General features: G+C 40.1%; 2 protein-coding genes across 5 annotated transcripts; one reads left to right on the top strand and one right to left on the bottom strand.

The window, feature by feature from the left end:
- Positions 1 to 38: 38 nt before the first annotated feature.
- Positions 39 to 15918, bottom strand: si:ch211-126c2.4. 4 transcript variants are annotated; one of them, XM_043257466.1, is made up of 10 exons: positions 15634 to 15918; positions 5749 to 5893; positions 3384 to 5343; positions 3233 to 3275; positions 2434 to 2589; positions 2206 to 2295; positions 706 to 768; positions 541 to 612; positions 373 to 444; positions 39 to 209 (listed from the first exon to the last, which is right to left on the bottom strand). In XM_043257466.1, exons 3-9 carry the CDS (start codon positions 5322 to 5324, stop codon positions 377 to 379), a joined length of 2433 nt encoding a protein of 810 aa, XP_043113401.1. In that variant the 5' UTR covers positions 5325 to 5343; positions 5749 to 5893; positions 15634 to 15918; the 3' UTR covers positions 39 to 209; positions 373 to 376. The 4 variants fall into 4 exon arrangements, with proteins under 4 accessions (XP_043113401.1, XP_043113404.1, XP_043113403.1 ...); XM_043257469.1 differs by lacking the exons at positions 5749 to 5893; positions 15634 to 15918 and adding an exon at positions 5619 to 5721; XM_043257468.1 differs by lacking the exons at positions 5749 to 5893; positions 15634 to 15918 and adding an exon at positions 5540 to 5703.
- Positions 7205 to 15135, top strand: foxo4 (forkhead box O4). The gene is made up of 3 exons (XM_043257470.1): positions 7205 to 9280; positions 10040 to 11506; positions 11829 to 15135. Exons 1-2 carry the CDS (start codon positions 8849 to 8851, stop codon positions 11480 to 11482), a joined length of 1875 nt encoding a protein of 624 aa, XP_043113405.1. The 5' UTR covers positions 7205 to 8848; the 3' UTR covers positions 11483 to 11506; positions 11829 to 15135.
- Positions 15919 to 15993: the final 75 nt, after the last annotated feature.

Raw genomic sequence — 15993 nt, 5'->3', positions numbered from 1 at the left:
ATATCTTACGCTCTCAAAACAAACCATAAAGCATTTTGTAAATGATATTGTCATTTTATTAGCGAGACACTTAAGGCAGACAATGCATTTGAATGGGTTACATTTTATTAAACAGTGTCACATTTTTTAAAAGCACATAAAAATGCATAGAACTGCATAGACATTTCAAAAATAACTTTCCGTGTCACTTTTCTTCTTTTCTCTTTTAACTGCGAGAGAAAGGCAAAGGTATACAATTTTACATATTACTTATATAGCATATTAATATTCATCTGTATAGTTAACTCGAACATATTGATTTAACATAACACATGCTAACAAAAATCACTGAAATTTAAATGACTTGCACCAAAAAAATAAATAATTAAATACCAATTTAAATTCTCTTCAGCTCCTCTATGCACATTTCGAGTTTTTCGTGCAACGGTCCCCAGTTTTTACACTCTATAAAAGACAAGAGTATGATAAATGTAACAACTAAAACATTATCCAATAATAAACGTTAAAGCTGCCGGAGAAAAATACTAAACTGAGAAATACCTGAATGCAAACCCCTTAGTTCTTGAATGAGCCTTTCAAGTTTTTCTTGGTGTTGCAAGCAATTAATACAACCTACATGGGGGGTTAAAAACACTGTTTTAGATACATAAACCTGCAATTCTGAAAATGTATTGCATGTTCTCTATAATAACCATCAAAATTCACCTGGTTCATGCGCTCCTTCAGCAGCATGCACAGCATCACTCTCTACTGTAGACAGAGCAGGTGCTACGCAAACGCAAACACAAAATACATCAGATCGGAGATTCGAAACTAAAAGCCATAACATTTGAAACATTTGCTACAAAAGTGTCGTATAGTCAAAATTTTAGTTACTGGGAAAAAAAGAAAGTCTAAACATTACAAATGCAGCACATTTTTACCATACATGGTTTTATCTTTACTAGTGAAGACCGTTTTTAACAGTGCGTCACCTAATCGTGTGGTACAAGAGAAAACTTTCATGTCATGTTAGCACAGCTGAAAGTGGCTCTTAATTGGCAAAGCAAGGACAGAGAGATAGAAAGAAGTGAACAAAAGCGGTTGAGTGCATCAAAGGTCTGGTTAGAGAAATAGACTCCACTGAGGTCCTCATTTGGCAGCTTCGTTAAATGACTAATAAACCCACATTAGAGACGGTCGAAACAGTTTGTTACTAAGATCCATGAAAAATGTTCAATATGATCCTTTGATGAAGAGAGTAACGGAACATATTTGAAAAAGAAAGTAATTTGCAACCCTTTGTAACTTCTTAACTGTACACCGTTTGATCACTTTAATGCAACCAATTTTTGTGAGTCAAAAGACCATTTCCGTGCAGTATGAATTTTCCATCAATCTATAATTAATACCAATGCGCCACCATGGATGCCAACGAACCATCCCGTAATTGAGTTTGAACAACACTACAAATCTCCATTTCAAAACGACTGAAAAGACTCAATGGGGAGACATGCACACACACAACTCCTTTATAAGCATGAATTAAAAAGGCTTTGGCAACAAGCTCCCAAACGCACCGGTCCTTTCAGCAAGGCTATTACTGCGCACTTCACAAGGATATCAATCAGTCTGGATTACAGCTACTGTCGTCAGGCAAGGAGCTATCGTGCACATAAGAAATGTTCAAGACAACTCTGTTTTATGACTCAATTTTCTTGCTCAGTTTCCTGATGGCTTCAGACAAGAATATGGAATTTTTTGCAATGATATATTGGCAGATATCCTGTTGAGATCTGTCTATGTGGTTTAAGGAAAAGGGTGTCTATTCTCCACATTTTACAGTTCATAATGTGTTTGAATGTTGCTTTGATACACTCAAAGCTTTTTGTATAAGTCCTTTTTAAAGAAACATTTAATATTACCATTTAAAATACTTAGTTTTAAAGAGGTATAATAAAAATCTTTAAATGGTAATATAAAAAGCAACAAAAAAAAAATCAATCAGTCTGAATCATAATACATTAAACAGCTGTTAATTGTTAACTCTTCATTATTTTTGTAACCCTACAACACTAGAAGAAATGCACAAGAGATAAGTATTGCATTAGTTCAGCTTTGAGTTTGGTCTTCATTAAAGATGTTGTGGTTAAAAGTTGTCTAACAGTTAGCATCGCCGTAATTGATAAAAGGTCAATAAAAAAAATAAATAAATAATAATCGCACCAGTTCTTTTTCTCTTTGCCGAAGGCAAACCCTCATTGTTCAAGTGCTTTTGGCCCACACTGGGAAGCAGTGAACTCCTCGTCCTCATACCTTTCATAGATAAAATTGAAATAATGATAAAGCATTATTCAAATGAAGGCCTTTGATATTATTTAATCATATAATTACTAGTAATAAATGATGCATTAAATATGTAATCAGCAAGTAGAAACTATGAGTGAAAAGTACCTGTCAGTCCTGTCGATTTATTACTGTGCTGAGTCTGACCCGGTTCTACAGTGGGTCGTGTAGTCTGAGGGGTCTTGAGGGCCAGTCTTTTACGGGTTGGTGGCGGTAGTCCTGATGGTTTTATTTGCTGTACACCAGAGCTTGAAGGTTTTGCAACTGCAAAAACATTACAGCTTACAAAATACATATTTGATATAATACAGCATAAAAACAAAACAAAACAAGCAAACATATGTACATTACCGTTCAAAGATTTGCTTTGATCTATCGAAAATATAGTAAAAACAGTAATATTGTGAAAACCCTTTTAAAGTAATAATAAAAAGCAAAATACATAAATCGAAAACATAAAATAGAAAAAGAAGAGCTTTTTCTCTTTTTGTTACTTATAAAATAAATAACAAGAAAACAAGTAGAATAAAATAAAAAAAAGAATAGTGAATAGTTTTTTTTTTTTAGAATTTAGTTAATAAACCAATCAGAGAAAGTCTAAAAAGGGGGCAATGACTTTTTTTTTGTTTTGTTTGTCGAGTGCTCGAGCTAGAGGATCAAATAAAGATATATTTTTTTGCTGATTCTTGAAGATAGCTAAGGACTGCACTATTTATGACGGAAAATTTATATAAATTCTTTTAAAGAAAAGAAAGTTAAAAAGAGCAGCATTTATTTAAAGTAGAAATAAAGTACAAATGCCTTTGCTGGCACGTTTCTTTAACACTTTAAAAACAAAACTGACCTCAAACTTTAACAATAATATAATTATGGACAAGTACGAAAAGTGTACACATAAGTCACTTACCAGCAGCAAAGTTACATCCAGTGACTGCAGAAACCATAGAGGTCTGTTTTAAACACAGGGGGAAAAAAAACAAAAAACATTTAAACTACAGACAAGATAAATGTTTATCACCAGCTGACTGATTCACAGCAATAAAGCACGGGTTTCGTACCTTAACAGTACTAGTCGACGCTATGCTCTTGACGGGTACAATATTCTTGCCCTTGGTCATCTGTACCATCTTCCTGTTGGCAGGCAGGGTGGTGGATGATGCGTCGGGCTGATGCAGGGCTGGCGGACCAGGGAGAGTCTTCGGTTTGACCGTTACCAAAGAGTTCACGGACAACTGAGGCCTTGGAGGAAGACTGGATTTGGGATAACTCAGCTTAGAGGAAAGCTGAGGAAGCTGTCTTTTGATGGGAAGTTTTGTGGTAGGCTTGTTTTCATTTGCTGGTTCTGATGTACCGTGACTTAAAGTGCACGTTGCGGAGACTTTCTGATCCTGACTTGAACTCTCAGTCGCCTGCGCAGCATCAGTTCCGTCATGATTACTTGCACAAACCAGCTCATCATTCGACTGGGCCTCCATGCTGTTGATCACAGACAGCCTCTTTCTGGGCTTCACGTCTCTCATTATCTCAAACCTGGATTCTTTGCCAAAAACGATAGGCGTGGATGTAACCAGGAAGCTAGTCTTCATGTCCAAAGTATCATCTAAACAAAAAATACTGTTTCTGCTGATATTTCCCATATCGGAAGAAGGAATAGACTCAGCATCTGTCAATCCAGGACTTGAGGGTTTTTTGTGATGATCCTCCGCTTTAAACTCACGAACGTCATCAGGAGCGTCATCAGGAGCTTCATCAGGCGCGTTGACAGAACAAACAAAAGCTGTGGTGCTTATCTCAACTTCTGCGTCTCTGCTGTTAGAGGCTGTTTTAGTGACACCTACAGACTCAGAAGCATCATTAACCTGGTCAGCTAACTCTGTGCTCGAGGGCATTATTTCATCAGTGGTGCCCTTCAAAACCAGAACTTCTGGAGGAGTTAGATCAGTGGTTGTATTACATTTAATCGTCTCAGCTTGTTCTATAGGAGCCATGTCTGACTGTTCAACCTCACCAGAGGGTTGAAGAGGAGCACTGGCTGTTTGCTCCACAATATCAACGGTTACATTGGCTTTTAAGTTAGCTTCTTCTGTGTTTTTTATTGTTTCAGCCTCAGTAGAATTAAAACTACTATCCAGTTTCTTTTGTGGCTGAATGTCTGTAATTCCTTCGAGCTTTTCATTTGGCTGTTCTGTGGTAGTGTTTAATGGTACAGTGCTATCAATACATGAATTAGTTTTAGATTGTGCGCCGCCTAGATTAGAAATATCCACGGTTGTATTAACCCCAGTGTCAGGTCCTTCTTTAGGGTCATGTGACTGGACCAGTTCAACAGTGGTGTTTCCTGACTCAGTCTTTGTATTGAGTACATCAATATCCACTGTTAAATTGAGTCTAGGCTCTTGAGACTCAAAAGTGCTGTTCTTCTCTCTGATGTTGTGTAGCTCGACAGTTGCATTAATTCCAGCGTCAGAGCGTTCTTTCGAGTCTTGGGACACATCAAAAGTGCTGTTCTTCAACTCTACACTAATTAAATCAGATTTCTCTAAAGATGTAGTGGATACTGTGGCATCAATGCAGTCGCCATCTGCTTTACCCGCCGTTGCAGTAGTAATGTCTTTCTCATTCTGTGGCGATCTAGTAGATGTGCTTCCTTTTGCCGACTGACAGTGCGCTCCAAGAGAGCAATTAAGGCCAGAGTCATTGTTAGCTTCTTTTCTTGGTGCTAAAACTCCTTCTTCCTTATTTTTTGCTTGATTTTCCGATGGCGTGCAAGCAGGGGAATTCAACACAGTTCCTGTTTCATTTGAAAGAAACGAAGGGCCGACGGTGTCATCAAGAAATCCAGACACTTGAGGAAAAGGTTCATCTGCAATTGAATAGAAACTAGAACACAGATCCGGCAATTTGTTAGGCTGGTAAGAGGAAACAGGTTTTTGAAGAGAAGATCCGCTCAATATGTTGCCACTGGCCTGGGCAAGCTTCCACCTTAGAAAGCTCTCCATTTCAATAGCAGGCGGGTCTCTGAAACGAATAAAAATCTGTGAATGGGTATGTAGCTTCCTGAAACCTACTTACTGACAATCACACATTTCACAAAGGATGACATATTTACAACAAAAGGAAGCACCAGGTTGAATTCCTTGAACACCGGTCTAAATTTAAACACTACCACATTACATAAACGTATCTGATAATAGTTAAGGATGAGTAATCTTACATAACAGGATGCTACTAACACTAGAAGAAACTAACTTTGTACTGCAGGCAATGTTTTGCTATGGTAACACAAATCTAACCGTTGACATGGAATAACAGTAATAAGCAACGTCCGAAAAGGAACAGGCAAACTTGATTCAAATTCTAAAAAAATAAATAAATAAATAAACAGATCATAATCTTTAGGAAGCATTATCATCATCATCTTACCAGATCTCTAAACAGGCCGAGTGTTTGATATCTCCGAGTCGATTTGAAAACGGGGACATCCTGGTCATTGGACGAAGCGCTCGGTCCTCGACCAATCAGAGCGACGATTTTTTTGGCGTCAGAAATGTCACAGCGCCCCCCAGTGCTGGCAGCCACACACAACAATCAGTATTATTTATTTTTTCATTCATTATTTCTTGGCTGCTGTAACTTTGCTAAATATTCACATATTGCTAAATATCAATATTACGTAGTTTAATCACAGTAGCATTTTTTTAACACATCACTGTCTATCACCCGAATATTAATTTCGTTGTGAGGACACTTGTTTACAATAAATCGCTGCCACAAATAACGGTACACTAATCGCGAGTTATTGACGCAGATGTTTTATTTTCTTGTTACGATATCATTAACATCCGCAAGAATATTACAGTTGTACATTGTTTCGAGTGATAACGATATTACCTTCACTTATATAATGTGTTTTCACGATGTATATTTATGCTAATGTTGATTCGCTTAGTTTTAGCATAGTTTTTAAACGTTTTTTTTTTTTTTTTTTAGTTCAGAACACATTCAACACAAACCATATTTAAAAAAAAAAAAAACATTCAGTGAAACTATTAAAAACCAGGCAACAAATGACCAACTTTATTAAGCAATACTTTTATTTGTTTTGGACATTTTTATACATCGAAAGTGACTGTAATACTGTTGGGTAATGGGTAAAATTGTGAAGCAATTTATTCCACTTTGACTTTGACTAGTATCACTGAAGGCTGAAGAGTTGCATCATACTTCGTGTCCTCTACCGCCCACCGCAATTCTGGGAAAAGGGGTAATGACTTGGAAGGTCCTGTGGGTATTGTAGTTCTCGTGGCTGATCCATATCGAGACACAGACACACAAAAAAACTTGCATACGAGCAACAGCTGATCTAGAAAGATGCACTTACGGTGTGACATTCGGTTTTAAGTGACTGAATTCACACGAGGATACACGAGGAGGCGTGCACGATTAACGTATAAATTTGAATTGCATGTAAAAACTACAGATAACTTTCAGATAATGACGACTCTTCGTTACAGCGACAATCTGGCGTAAACCTCTCCTGACGCAAAAATAGATTTCATCCACTTGATCTTAATTAAAAAACGAGATTGCAATTTCATCGCGCGGACAGCATGAGGTCAGGTGACAGCGCAGAAAGCATTCCTTCATTGGAGACACTTTAGGGATTAGGGATCCTCGCCCCCTTTCGTAACAATCTAGAAACCCTAAAACGACCAAACCGTCTCGCCCCGGCCAGGACTCCCTCACACGCACGCATCTTTAGCAACTATTACATAACATTTTGCGCGCTCGGTCTTTTTTCGGGATCCCGGTTCCCTCCGGTCGTGTTTACGGCGCGCAACCTATCACATGACTGACTGCAATTCCCATCAATCCTCTTGACGCATGCGCACGCCGCGTTGTCTGGCAGTGGTAAACAGACGTCAGAAGGGAGTCTTCGCCTCGAGTCAAAACAAAACAAAACAAAACAAGAAAGATCTACGAGGAATAGCCGTTTGCCCGTCTCCATTAACAGCAGAAGAGAAGCGACTTCGCGGTAACTTCAGCGGACCGCCAAGTTGTCGGAGAGAAGCGGGTTTCTTCGACTTTTACCGGAGGGATATTAACTCATAAAAACTGGAGTTGGCTAACTAGGTGGCCATCTAGTTCACTCTCTCGGTAGTAAAACTACGCTTTCGAGTTTTGCCCCGGAGAGGCCGATCGGCCGGCGAACGAGTTCGAGGAGCGGACGGGCGGCGGATTTTTTGCCGTTTTCGGAGAACGCGTCGAACGTAGCGGGACACGGGGAGCCTTCCACGGAACGGATTCGTTCGGCGCGAGCATCGTGTGTAGCTGCGTCTCGAGGAACATGGCAGATGGTGACACGCGCCAGCACACAGCGTGGAGGACCGTGCAAACTTGAGCGACAATAACACGGATTTTAATTGTATGGTAAAACCACCCGTTGCGATCGAGCACTCCCGTAATACGTCGTCTTGTTTATTTTTATTTCATTTTTTTTAAATGTTACACTTTGATCGTTATGAATTAAGTTTTACCCACGGCTTGTTTTGGCGATCTAACAATCGCGCTTGAGTTGGCATGCGCTTCATTCGTTTTTAAACCTTGCGCTTCGGTTTTTTTAACTTCATAATGGATCCCGATTGATTAAATAACGTGACTTTGTTGACTTTGACAGGCAGCTCCGACAAGTAATTCCCATTCACTTGAATTCGTTTACAAGGACAGTATTCTTACAGCACAGAAACACGCTCAGTTTACAAGAAGGCTAGTGTACGACTTGATGCGCTCCTATTAAATTGGTTTATCGCTTTTGGTAGAGTTTGCGCGTATTTTTTTTTGCCTACAGTCTAATTGCGAAAGCCAATCAGCCATTCGCTGCTATAATAGGAACCAGAGGGAGGTGGTTATTTTAGCAATTACAGCGCGTGTTATGATTGGTTTCGCGATTTCACCTACTTAACTGCCTCAATTAGATTTTTTTTCTCTGTAAAAGAGCGTTTAATTATCCACGAAAAGTTCACAGGACATCCCTTGACACTCCAGCGCGTCCTCGTTTCCCGTGCTTTCTCTCAGTAGTTGCTCGTGACAGTCCAGCTGTTTTGATGCGCATTGGATTTCCTTTGTTCTTTCTCCATTAAACAAAGAGACCCCCCTTCCATCCTCGTTTGCTCTATGTAAATCAGAAGGTTTATGTTAGTTACTATTAAGGAGATTATTTGGCCCCTTTAATCTCCAATCTGAGGATTAACTGACGCTATATTGGTGTGTTCAGATTATTACGAATGTGCTCCGTTACGCTCCAGACAGTCTCGGTTAAATTTAGTCTTGATAATTTATACTGTAGCGTAATATATTAAGGAATAAGACGACTCTAAAACAGATTGTTTTACTTTTGTTATAAATAGTCGTGCTCTTACTTTTCATCGTCCGTTCTATTGAGTCGTGTTTCAAACGATTTCGCGTCAAAACTAGTTCTTTGAAGTCCAACCTTTCTCTGAAATTATCTGGATTGCATCGCACAATGGAGGAAGAAAACGTACCCCCGATTGACCCAGATTTTGAGCCGCAGAGCAGACCGAGGTCATGTACATGGCCGCTGCCTAGACCCGACATCTCAGCTGTCAAAGCCGGGGGGGCCGACGGCTCGGAGTCTGCTGCCGGAACCCCGCCCACCGAGGAAGATAAACACGAGCCCCAGCCAATCGTATCCGAGCCCGAGAAAGTCTCGGTCTTGGAGGGCGGGGTTATCGCGGGAGTGGGCGGGGCCACGCCTCGGAAAGGCTCTTCCAGGCGTAATGCCTGGGGTAATCAGTCCTACGCAGATCTGATCAGCCAGGCGATTGAAAACTCGCCAGAAAAACGACTTACTCTGGCGCAGATCTACGATTGGATGGTAAAAACGGTGCCGTATTTTAAGGACAAAGGAGACAGTAACAGTTCTGCTGGGTGGAAGGTGCGTCTAAACAAGATGAAGAATTAATAACAATAATAATAATCGGGGTTTGAAACAAACTTATCCACTCAAATGCTGATTTGGCTACTAAAGTTTTAAATCACTAGCCATTCGGAACAACAACAACAACAAAAAATATCACAAATAAAATAGAATTTGCCAACTTAAATCATTCAGAACTCAACTCAAATTTTTTAATGCAGTTGCCAACATTTGAAATGAATCAAAAAAGTTAATCAAAGTTGTTCTAAGACAAGAAAGGATAATGTTTTGTTTTTAGGACGTCTTTTGATCCACTTCAACTGTTGACTACTATATATTCGCATAAATGGGCTGCGTATTTTGGCCAGGACACTTCTGTAAAAGAGATTTTAAATCTCAGTGAGGTTCTTTCCTGGTTAAATAAAATCTTATTAATATATATTTATTATTTAATATTTATCAGAATAAAATATTTTTACACTGTGAAGCCTCTGTTATATGCATTAAAAAAAAAGGGAACTCTAGTTCATCCTCCAAAAAATACATTTAAAGACAACATGAATAATGTCGCATAAGGTACTTGGATATGCAGCATTTATCAAATGAGAATGTCAAAAATAAAATCCCAACAAACTGGCTTGTGAGGTCACAGCATTGCTTGCCATAGTTATATTTTCATGTGTAAATTTCAAACCCTGATAGTAATATTTTCAATGTCATGCAGTAACATTGTTTGTCACTTTTAGATTTGATTTATTGTTTTGTCATCCACTTTAGAACTCCATTCGCCACAATTTATCCCTCCACAACAAGTTCCTGCGCGTGCACAATGAGTCAACTGGAAAGAGCTCTTGGTGGATGCTCAACCCAGAGGGGGGCAAAACTGGCAAAGCCCCTCGCCGCCGTGCTGCATCAATGGACAACAGCAGCAAATTGCTTAAGCAAAGCCGCATACGAGCAAAGCAAACTAAAAAGCAGGCCGGAGCGGCTGGGATCGGAGGCTCTGGAGGTGCCCTCCAGGGTGAGGGTGCCTCCGGCACTGGCGGTGCAGACAGTCCCGGGCCTCCAGGTCAGTTCGGAAAGTGGGGAGTGAACAGCAGCAGCCCTTCCTCTCGTGGCAGCCTGGACGACCAGGATATGTGGACAAGTTTCAGGCCACGTACAAGCTCCAATGCCAGCACGCTGAGTGGGAGGCTTTCTCCCATTGCCACGGGGCAGGAAGACGAGGATGACCTACCAGAGGACGGCATTCTTGGTGGATATTCCGCAGGAAATCTTCCCCCAACACTAACTGAGACGCTAATGGAAGAGCTGGATTTGATTGACGGGCTCACTTTAATGACTGGGCCGCAAGGTGGTGCGAGCCCAAGCACTGCTCCTCCTGCCCCGCCTCAGCCTTTGCCCTCAGCATCCACCCTGCTCCCTCGAGGGTCCAGCTTTCCTTCATTTCGGCAGCTGCAGCCAACGAAGGCTACACAGGGATCCACTCCGCCAGGGCCGCAGAGCTCTGTCCAACCCAGCCCCGGATCCAGCACAAGCCCATCGAGCTTCGGAAACTCGCTCTTCAGCCCTCTGCCCGGTCCGGGTCGCGGTGGTTTTAGCACTCACGTGCCCTCCAGCCTCGAAGCGCTCCTGACCTCCGATTCGCCTCCGCCCAGCGATGTTATGATGACCCAGATGGATCCTCTCATGCCGAGCCAAGGAGGCGGGGGACTTTTGGGGCTCGGGGGATCTAGCAGCCAAGCTAAGGCAGGTCAGATGTTACTGAGCAAAGGCATTGACACAAGAGCAGTGGGGCAGATGAGCCTCCAGCCTCAACCCCAACTCCAGCACTCACAGATGGGCTTTGGAATGATGCACTCGGCCATGAGCCAGGAACCGCCTCAGCTCGCAACTATAAAGACCCAGCATCAGGTTCCAGGCGCTGGGCTTCTGCAGCACGGAGCTGTCCCGGCACCTGGTGGGAACGGAGGCCTGCAAGGCCTAGGCCAGTTTGCTACACCTCCCTGCTTCATGCCCTCCCAGGACCGTCTGCCCACAGACTTGGATATCGACATGTTCACCGAAAACCTGGACTGTGATGTGGAATATATTATCAACAGTGATCTTATGGACGGAGACCTGGTTGACTTCAACTTTGACCCCATCATACAGAGTGGACAGGGCTATACTGGGCCAGCAACCACACAGAGCTCCTCCCACAACTGGGTGCCCAGTTAACTCCATTATTAAAGATGAGAACAGGTATTTCCATTTTGGTTGGTTTTAAGGAGACCGTTCTCGCAAACAATGAAGTTTTAACCAACCCTCATATTATGTTCTTCATGTAAACGCAAAAGAAGACTTTACGAAAATTCTCTGGCATTGAACATCAGTGGGGTCCTTTATTTTAATGGTCATTCTTCATAAGTCAGTAATAAAGGTTTAAAACAGCGTGATGATGAGTAAACGATTCTCTTTTTATCGAACTATTCTTCTAATTTCAATTACGTTTTTATTATTCTTTACGTGAAACTGTTCCTTATTTTGTTCCTATCTATTAATCCACTTTCTTCCTTATTTACAGGATCGTCCCCCATCCATAAGACGACTCTGAAAACAGATGTGGCACATTGCCTGAACATATTCTCAAATTTTTGCCTCTGCATTTGCCATTGTACCTCAAATACATAAACTGCTTCGGGCTAAGGACAACACACACTTGGCCAGAAGTCTCGTGTCAGAATTCTCAATTAGACTACGAAATCAAACCTCATACTTGTCAAGTGCCAATGTCAACTGAAGAGTGTGCTGTTGGACACAAAGAACATGGTCTTGAAACATACATTTTCTCTTTTCTTTTCTTATATGTGCAACGTTTTGTTTTTATTTTTTGGAAGTTGCAGTTTTTGGCCAATCTTGGACTAAAGAAGCACACCTGATAAACAGCTAATCGTGTTTATTACATTTATGCCTACGTTGCTTAGTGCAAGATGGAGATGGTACTCCTCCTTGATCTTCTTCAACCTGATAGTGGAACTCATTCGGCCAGGAAGATCAAACTCTGCAGCTTTTCTTGATGCGAACTTTTCTTTGTTGAACGGCAATGGAGATCGGCGGAGTGACTTCCACAGCTGACCTGACGTTGCTATTGCTCTCGGCCCTCTCTGAGCACGAAAAACAACACGGCGCCACAAGAATGTTAAGTTGAGAACAGCGTTGAGTGAAGATGGTATCGCTGACCGCAGAGCACGGCTGAACTGTTAAGGTGTGCTCGCTCTTTCTCTCAGCGGTAGGAAGCATCGAAGTTTCAAGGTGGTTTGGTGACGCTGTGGTGTTCAATGTGCAATTAGTTTGGCTTTTTATGACCTCTGCTCTCACGAAGGTGTTTTCTTGTGATGCGCTGAAGAGGCTGATAACTGAATGATGAATTAACTGTCTGCTCTTAAGTGTTTGTTAGTGATAACAACAGTATGAAGAAATGTGATTTTCCACAGGGCATTTTGATGCATTTTTAATCCTGCCAACAGGTTAAATGGTATAGTGTTATTGTCAGAAACTCTGTGCCCTTTTGCAGAATGCAATATCTGAAGATTTTTTTTGTGTGTGTGTGTGTGTGTGTGTGTGTGTGCAGGAGGGTGTGTGTGTGTACGTTTGTGTGGGTACAAATATGTTTAATGCTCCCGAAACTTGATTCCAACACACTGACAACATAATTCAAGGTTACGCTGAATCATTTCAATTAAGTGCAGAAGAAAGTTGGGGTTTTTTTTTCGGAGTTGCATGTGAGTTTGAAGCGAATCTTGAAGAAACATGGCTACAGTAATGAGATGTTATGGTTCCTCTGGCATGTTTGACTGTGTCCACAGACGCACAGAAGAAAAACTATTTTCTCATTGTTCAGTTTTTCATAAACAGCACTACTCCTATTTTATAAAAAATTTTTTATTAAAGAACAAAAACAGTTGGATATATCAACTATAATTCTAATTTGGGGCGTTGTCGTTAACAGACTAATAAGAAAACTTGCTGTTAATGAGCTTTTTTTATCTGAGCTGAGGCTATTTCAGATCATTTTTAACGGTCATTTTCTATGTAATCTTTTATTTTTGTAAAAGATGTAATGCATATAGATTTTATACAATAACCAAAGGAACACTAAGAACTGCATGTTGGATGGACGGATGCATTGCAGTGCAGATAAGCTTTACAAAACTTTTCTGAAAAATCAATGTAAACTAAATCCTAATTCGATTGACCGCATGAGTACATCACAGAGAATACAGTTCATCAAAAGTTTCATTTGCTATAACTGTTTGTGCTAAATAGAAAAAAATATATATAAATCTTGATTTGCTAGGTTGCTTGATTTCATCTCAAAACACAAGACTGGTCCAACAGAAAAAATGATTAATGCAATGTTTCACACTCAGGGTTATGACAAATAGTAATTAAAACAACTTCTGGAAGGAAGTAATAAGATAATCATGTTATGACTTCGATGCTCATGGCCTTTTCTAAATTATGAACGTCATTTATGCAAGCCAATGTCACGTAGATATTTTAACATTGCAGAAATATATCTAATGTTGCAGTTTATTAAGAGAGATTTATCTAATGTATGCATTTGTAGAGTTCCTACAAAACTTTGTAAACTGCCAATGAACACTATAGCATGTCGCTCCAGAGAAAACCATACAGTTTTAAAGCCCTTTTCGACTTTCACCTCTTCTTTAATAGAAGACTTTTATTTAATTATTCGTTCAGATGGTTTGTGCGCAGTTTAAAACCAGCATTCTTTTTGGTGTATAAATTGGCTTTGATTTGAAAGCTTGATATTAGTAACTCTTTTATCACGTCGACGTAGCGGTCTGAGCACATTAGATGACGTAAAGTGCTCTCTCCTTACAGAGAAATAATTTTAATCCTATTCATCGGTGCTAGATATTAAATACGACAATTAAAGAGGGCCATATTTGATTGGTGCATATGTAGATATCAGGGCCTTTAATAATTTTATGCAACGCATATTGAGTACAATTTCTTAATGTAGAACATAGTATGAGAAATTTACCTGTATGTTTTAATTTCCCAAACTCTCAGTTTTTGTATATTATAAAAAAAAAAAGCTGTGAATGGGGAGGGAGGGGCCTGGCCATCTCACCACATATTGTCGCACCTCACTAATGGTGTAATGTTTGATACAGTGATTGATGCTTTTCAATCAACCGTTTACATCGATGTGCTTGTCTTTTGGGGCATCTTTTCTCATGTTTTTTTTATGTTTGTACATGTAACGCGGATCCTTGATGTCTAAGAGTGATTGTTATACCTGCGTGGTACATGCTTCAGGGCTGACGGTCACTTTTGACATTTTCCTGTGTCATCCGAGTGTCGATTTGGAAGTGAATTTTTTCGTGGTTAACACCCTGGCTTTGTTTAATTTCTGAACGTACAGATATTGTATTCGTCCCATCAGACAGACGTCACAGGGCTTCTGCATGAAATGCAGGATTTCCACACCTTCCCTCTTTCCAAATCACCCTCGCTTTTTCTTGTTTGATATTAACCTTCCTTTAGTAGTCGTTCTTTAGTTCCTTTTATTTTCCAAGAGAGTTTGCTAAGTATCCCAGTTGATAACACAGAGCATTAGTTTATGGTCTGGGTTGTTTTTTTTTTTTTTTGTTCTTTTGTTTTGGGTTATATGACGGGATGTAAAACTGACGAGTTGTGCATAGCCAATATACTGTATATGTACTTGATTGCTTTTTTTTTCTTTTTTTTTGATTAATTAATTTTGTTCCCCCATATTTTGTTAGTCGGAGGTCATTGAAAGCAGTTCAGCATAATAGAAATAAACCTAATCTGTTTAACGCAGACTTTCGTTAAGTTGATTTTGTGTCACTGGTCCATTTGTTTGCATTTCAGTGAACTTAGAGCATTAACAAGATTCACACCATCATGTGTAACATGGAGCACGAGAGCAGCCAGTCATGCTAAATGTCGAGCCAATCAACTCTAAATGAAGCATATGAAGCAGGATCAGGTTAATATAGCATGTGAAACGTATAAACTAGTTCTTTAATTAGCTCGTTCCTCGTTTCCATCTTACATCTGAGTTTCAATGAGTCTGGTTCGACGCAATAACGAAAGCTGTACTTTTAATAATCGTCCCAATTCCGTAAGAATAGCTATAACAGCCACAGCTACAACGATAACGATTCAGAGGAACGATATTTAAAGCGTTATCTACAGAACGTTACCGTTCTTGGTGTAACGAACAGTCGAACATCAGGCGTTAAAACACCTAGTTGTAGCCACTAGACGTAAAAACTTATATTCACGTTAATATGAGTTAAGAGAGGGGGAAATGAGGTCCAAACTTCACCCACCTGTCTGTGAAGTTCTAGGAATTCTGAAGACAGATACGTTTGAGGAAGGTTAGGTCTTCTAAGACGTCTTGGAATTGCTTTTACAAGCTTCACATTTCTGTTTTTAAACACGCAAAGCCTGAAACGTTTCTGAATCGACGGCTTGGCGTTCTCGAAGAAATACGAACGGAAACATACCACTAGATGGCAAGATTGCACTAGTAGTTTCAGACGCCATTATTTAAAAACCGGAAGCCCAAATGACTGAAGTGCTCGTTCTGAGAATCTTTACCTATAAACCACTTAAAATAAACTATTTGCAACCATAAGGCTAGACCACAGAAACTATTATTTTCACACATAATGACTTCTAAAAAAAAA

This window comes from Puntigrus tetrazona, chromosome 14 (genome assembly GCF_018831695.1).
Source record: "Puntigrus tetrazona isolate hp1 chromosome 14, ASM1883169v1, whole genome shotgun sequence".
Taxonomy (NCBI): domain Eukaryota; kingdom Metazoa; phylum Chordata; class Actinopteri; order Cypriniformes; family Cyprinidae; genus Puntigrus; species Puntigrus tetrazona.
This window is presented reverse-complemented; position numbering and strand designations above follow the sequence as displayed.

Coding starts and splice junctions, on each gene's coding strand:
- foxo4 (XM_043257470.1), top strand. CDS start 8,849: ATGGAGGAAGAAAACGTACCCCCGATTGACCCAGATTTTGAGCCGCAG. Junction 9,281..10,039: donor ACAGTTCTGCTGGGTGGAAG/GTGCGTCTAAAC, acceptor CATCCACTTTAG/AACTCCATTCGCCACAATTT.
- si:ch211-126c2.4 (XM_043257466.1), bottom strand. CDS start 5,324: ATGGAGAGCTTTCTAAGGTGGAAGCTTGCCCAGGCCAGTGGCAACATA. Junction 2,296..2,433: donor TAAATCGACAGGACTGACAG/GTACTTTTCACT, acceptor TATCTATGAAAG/GTATGAGGACGAGGAGTTCA. Junction 445..540: donor ACTAAGGGGTTTGCATTCAG/GTATTTCTCAGT, acceptor TGTCTTTTATAG/AGTGTAAAAACTGGGGACCG.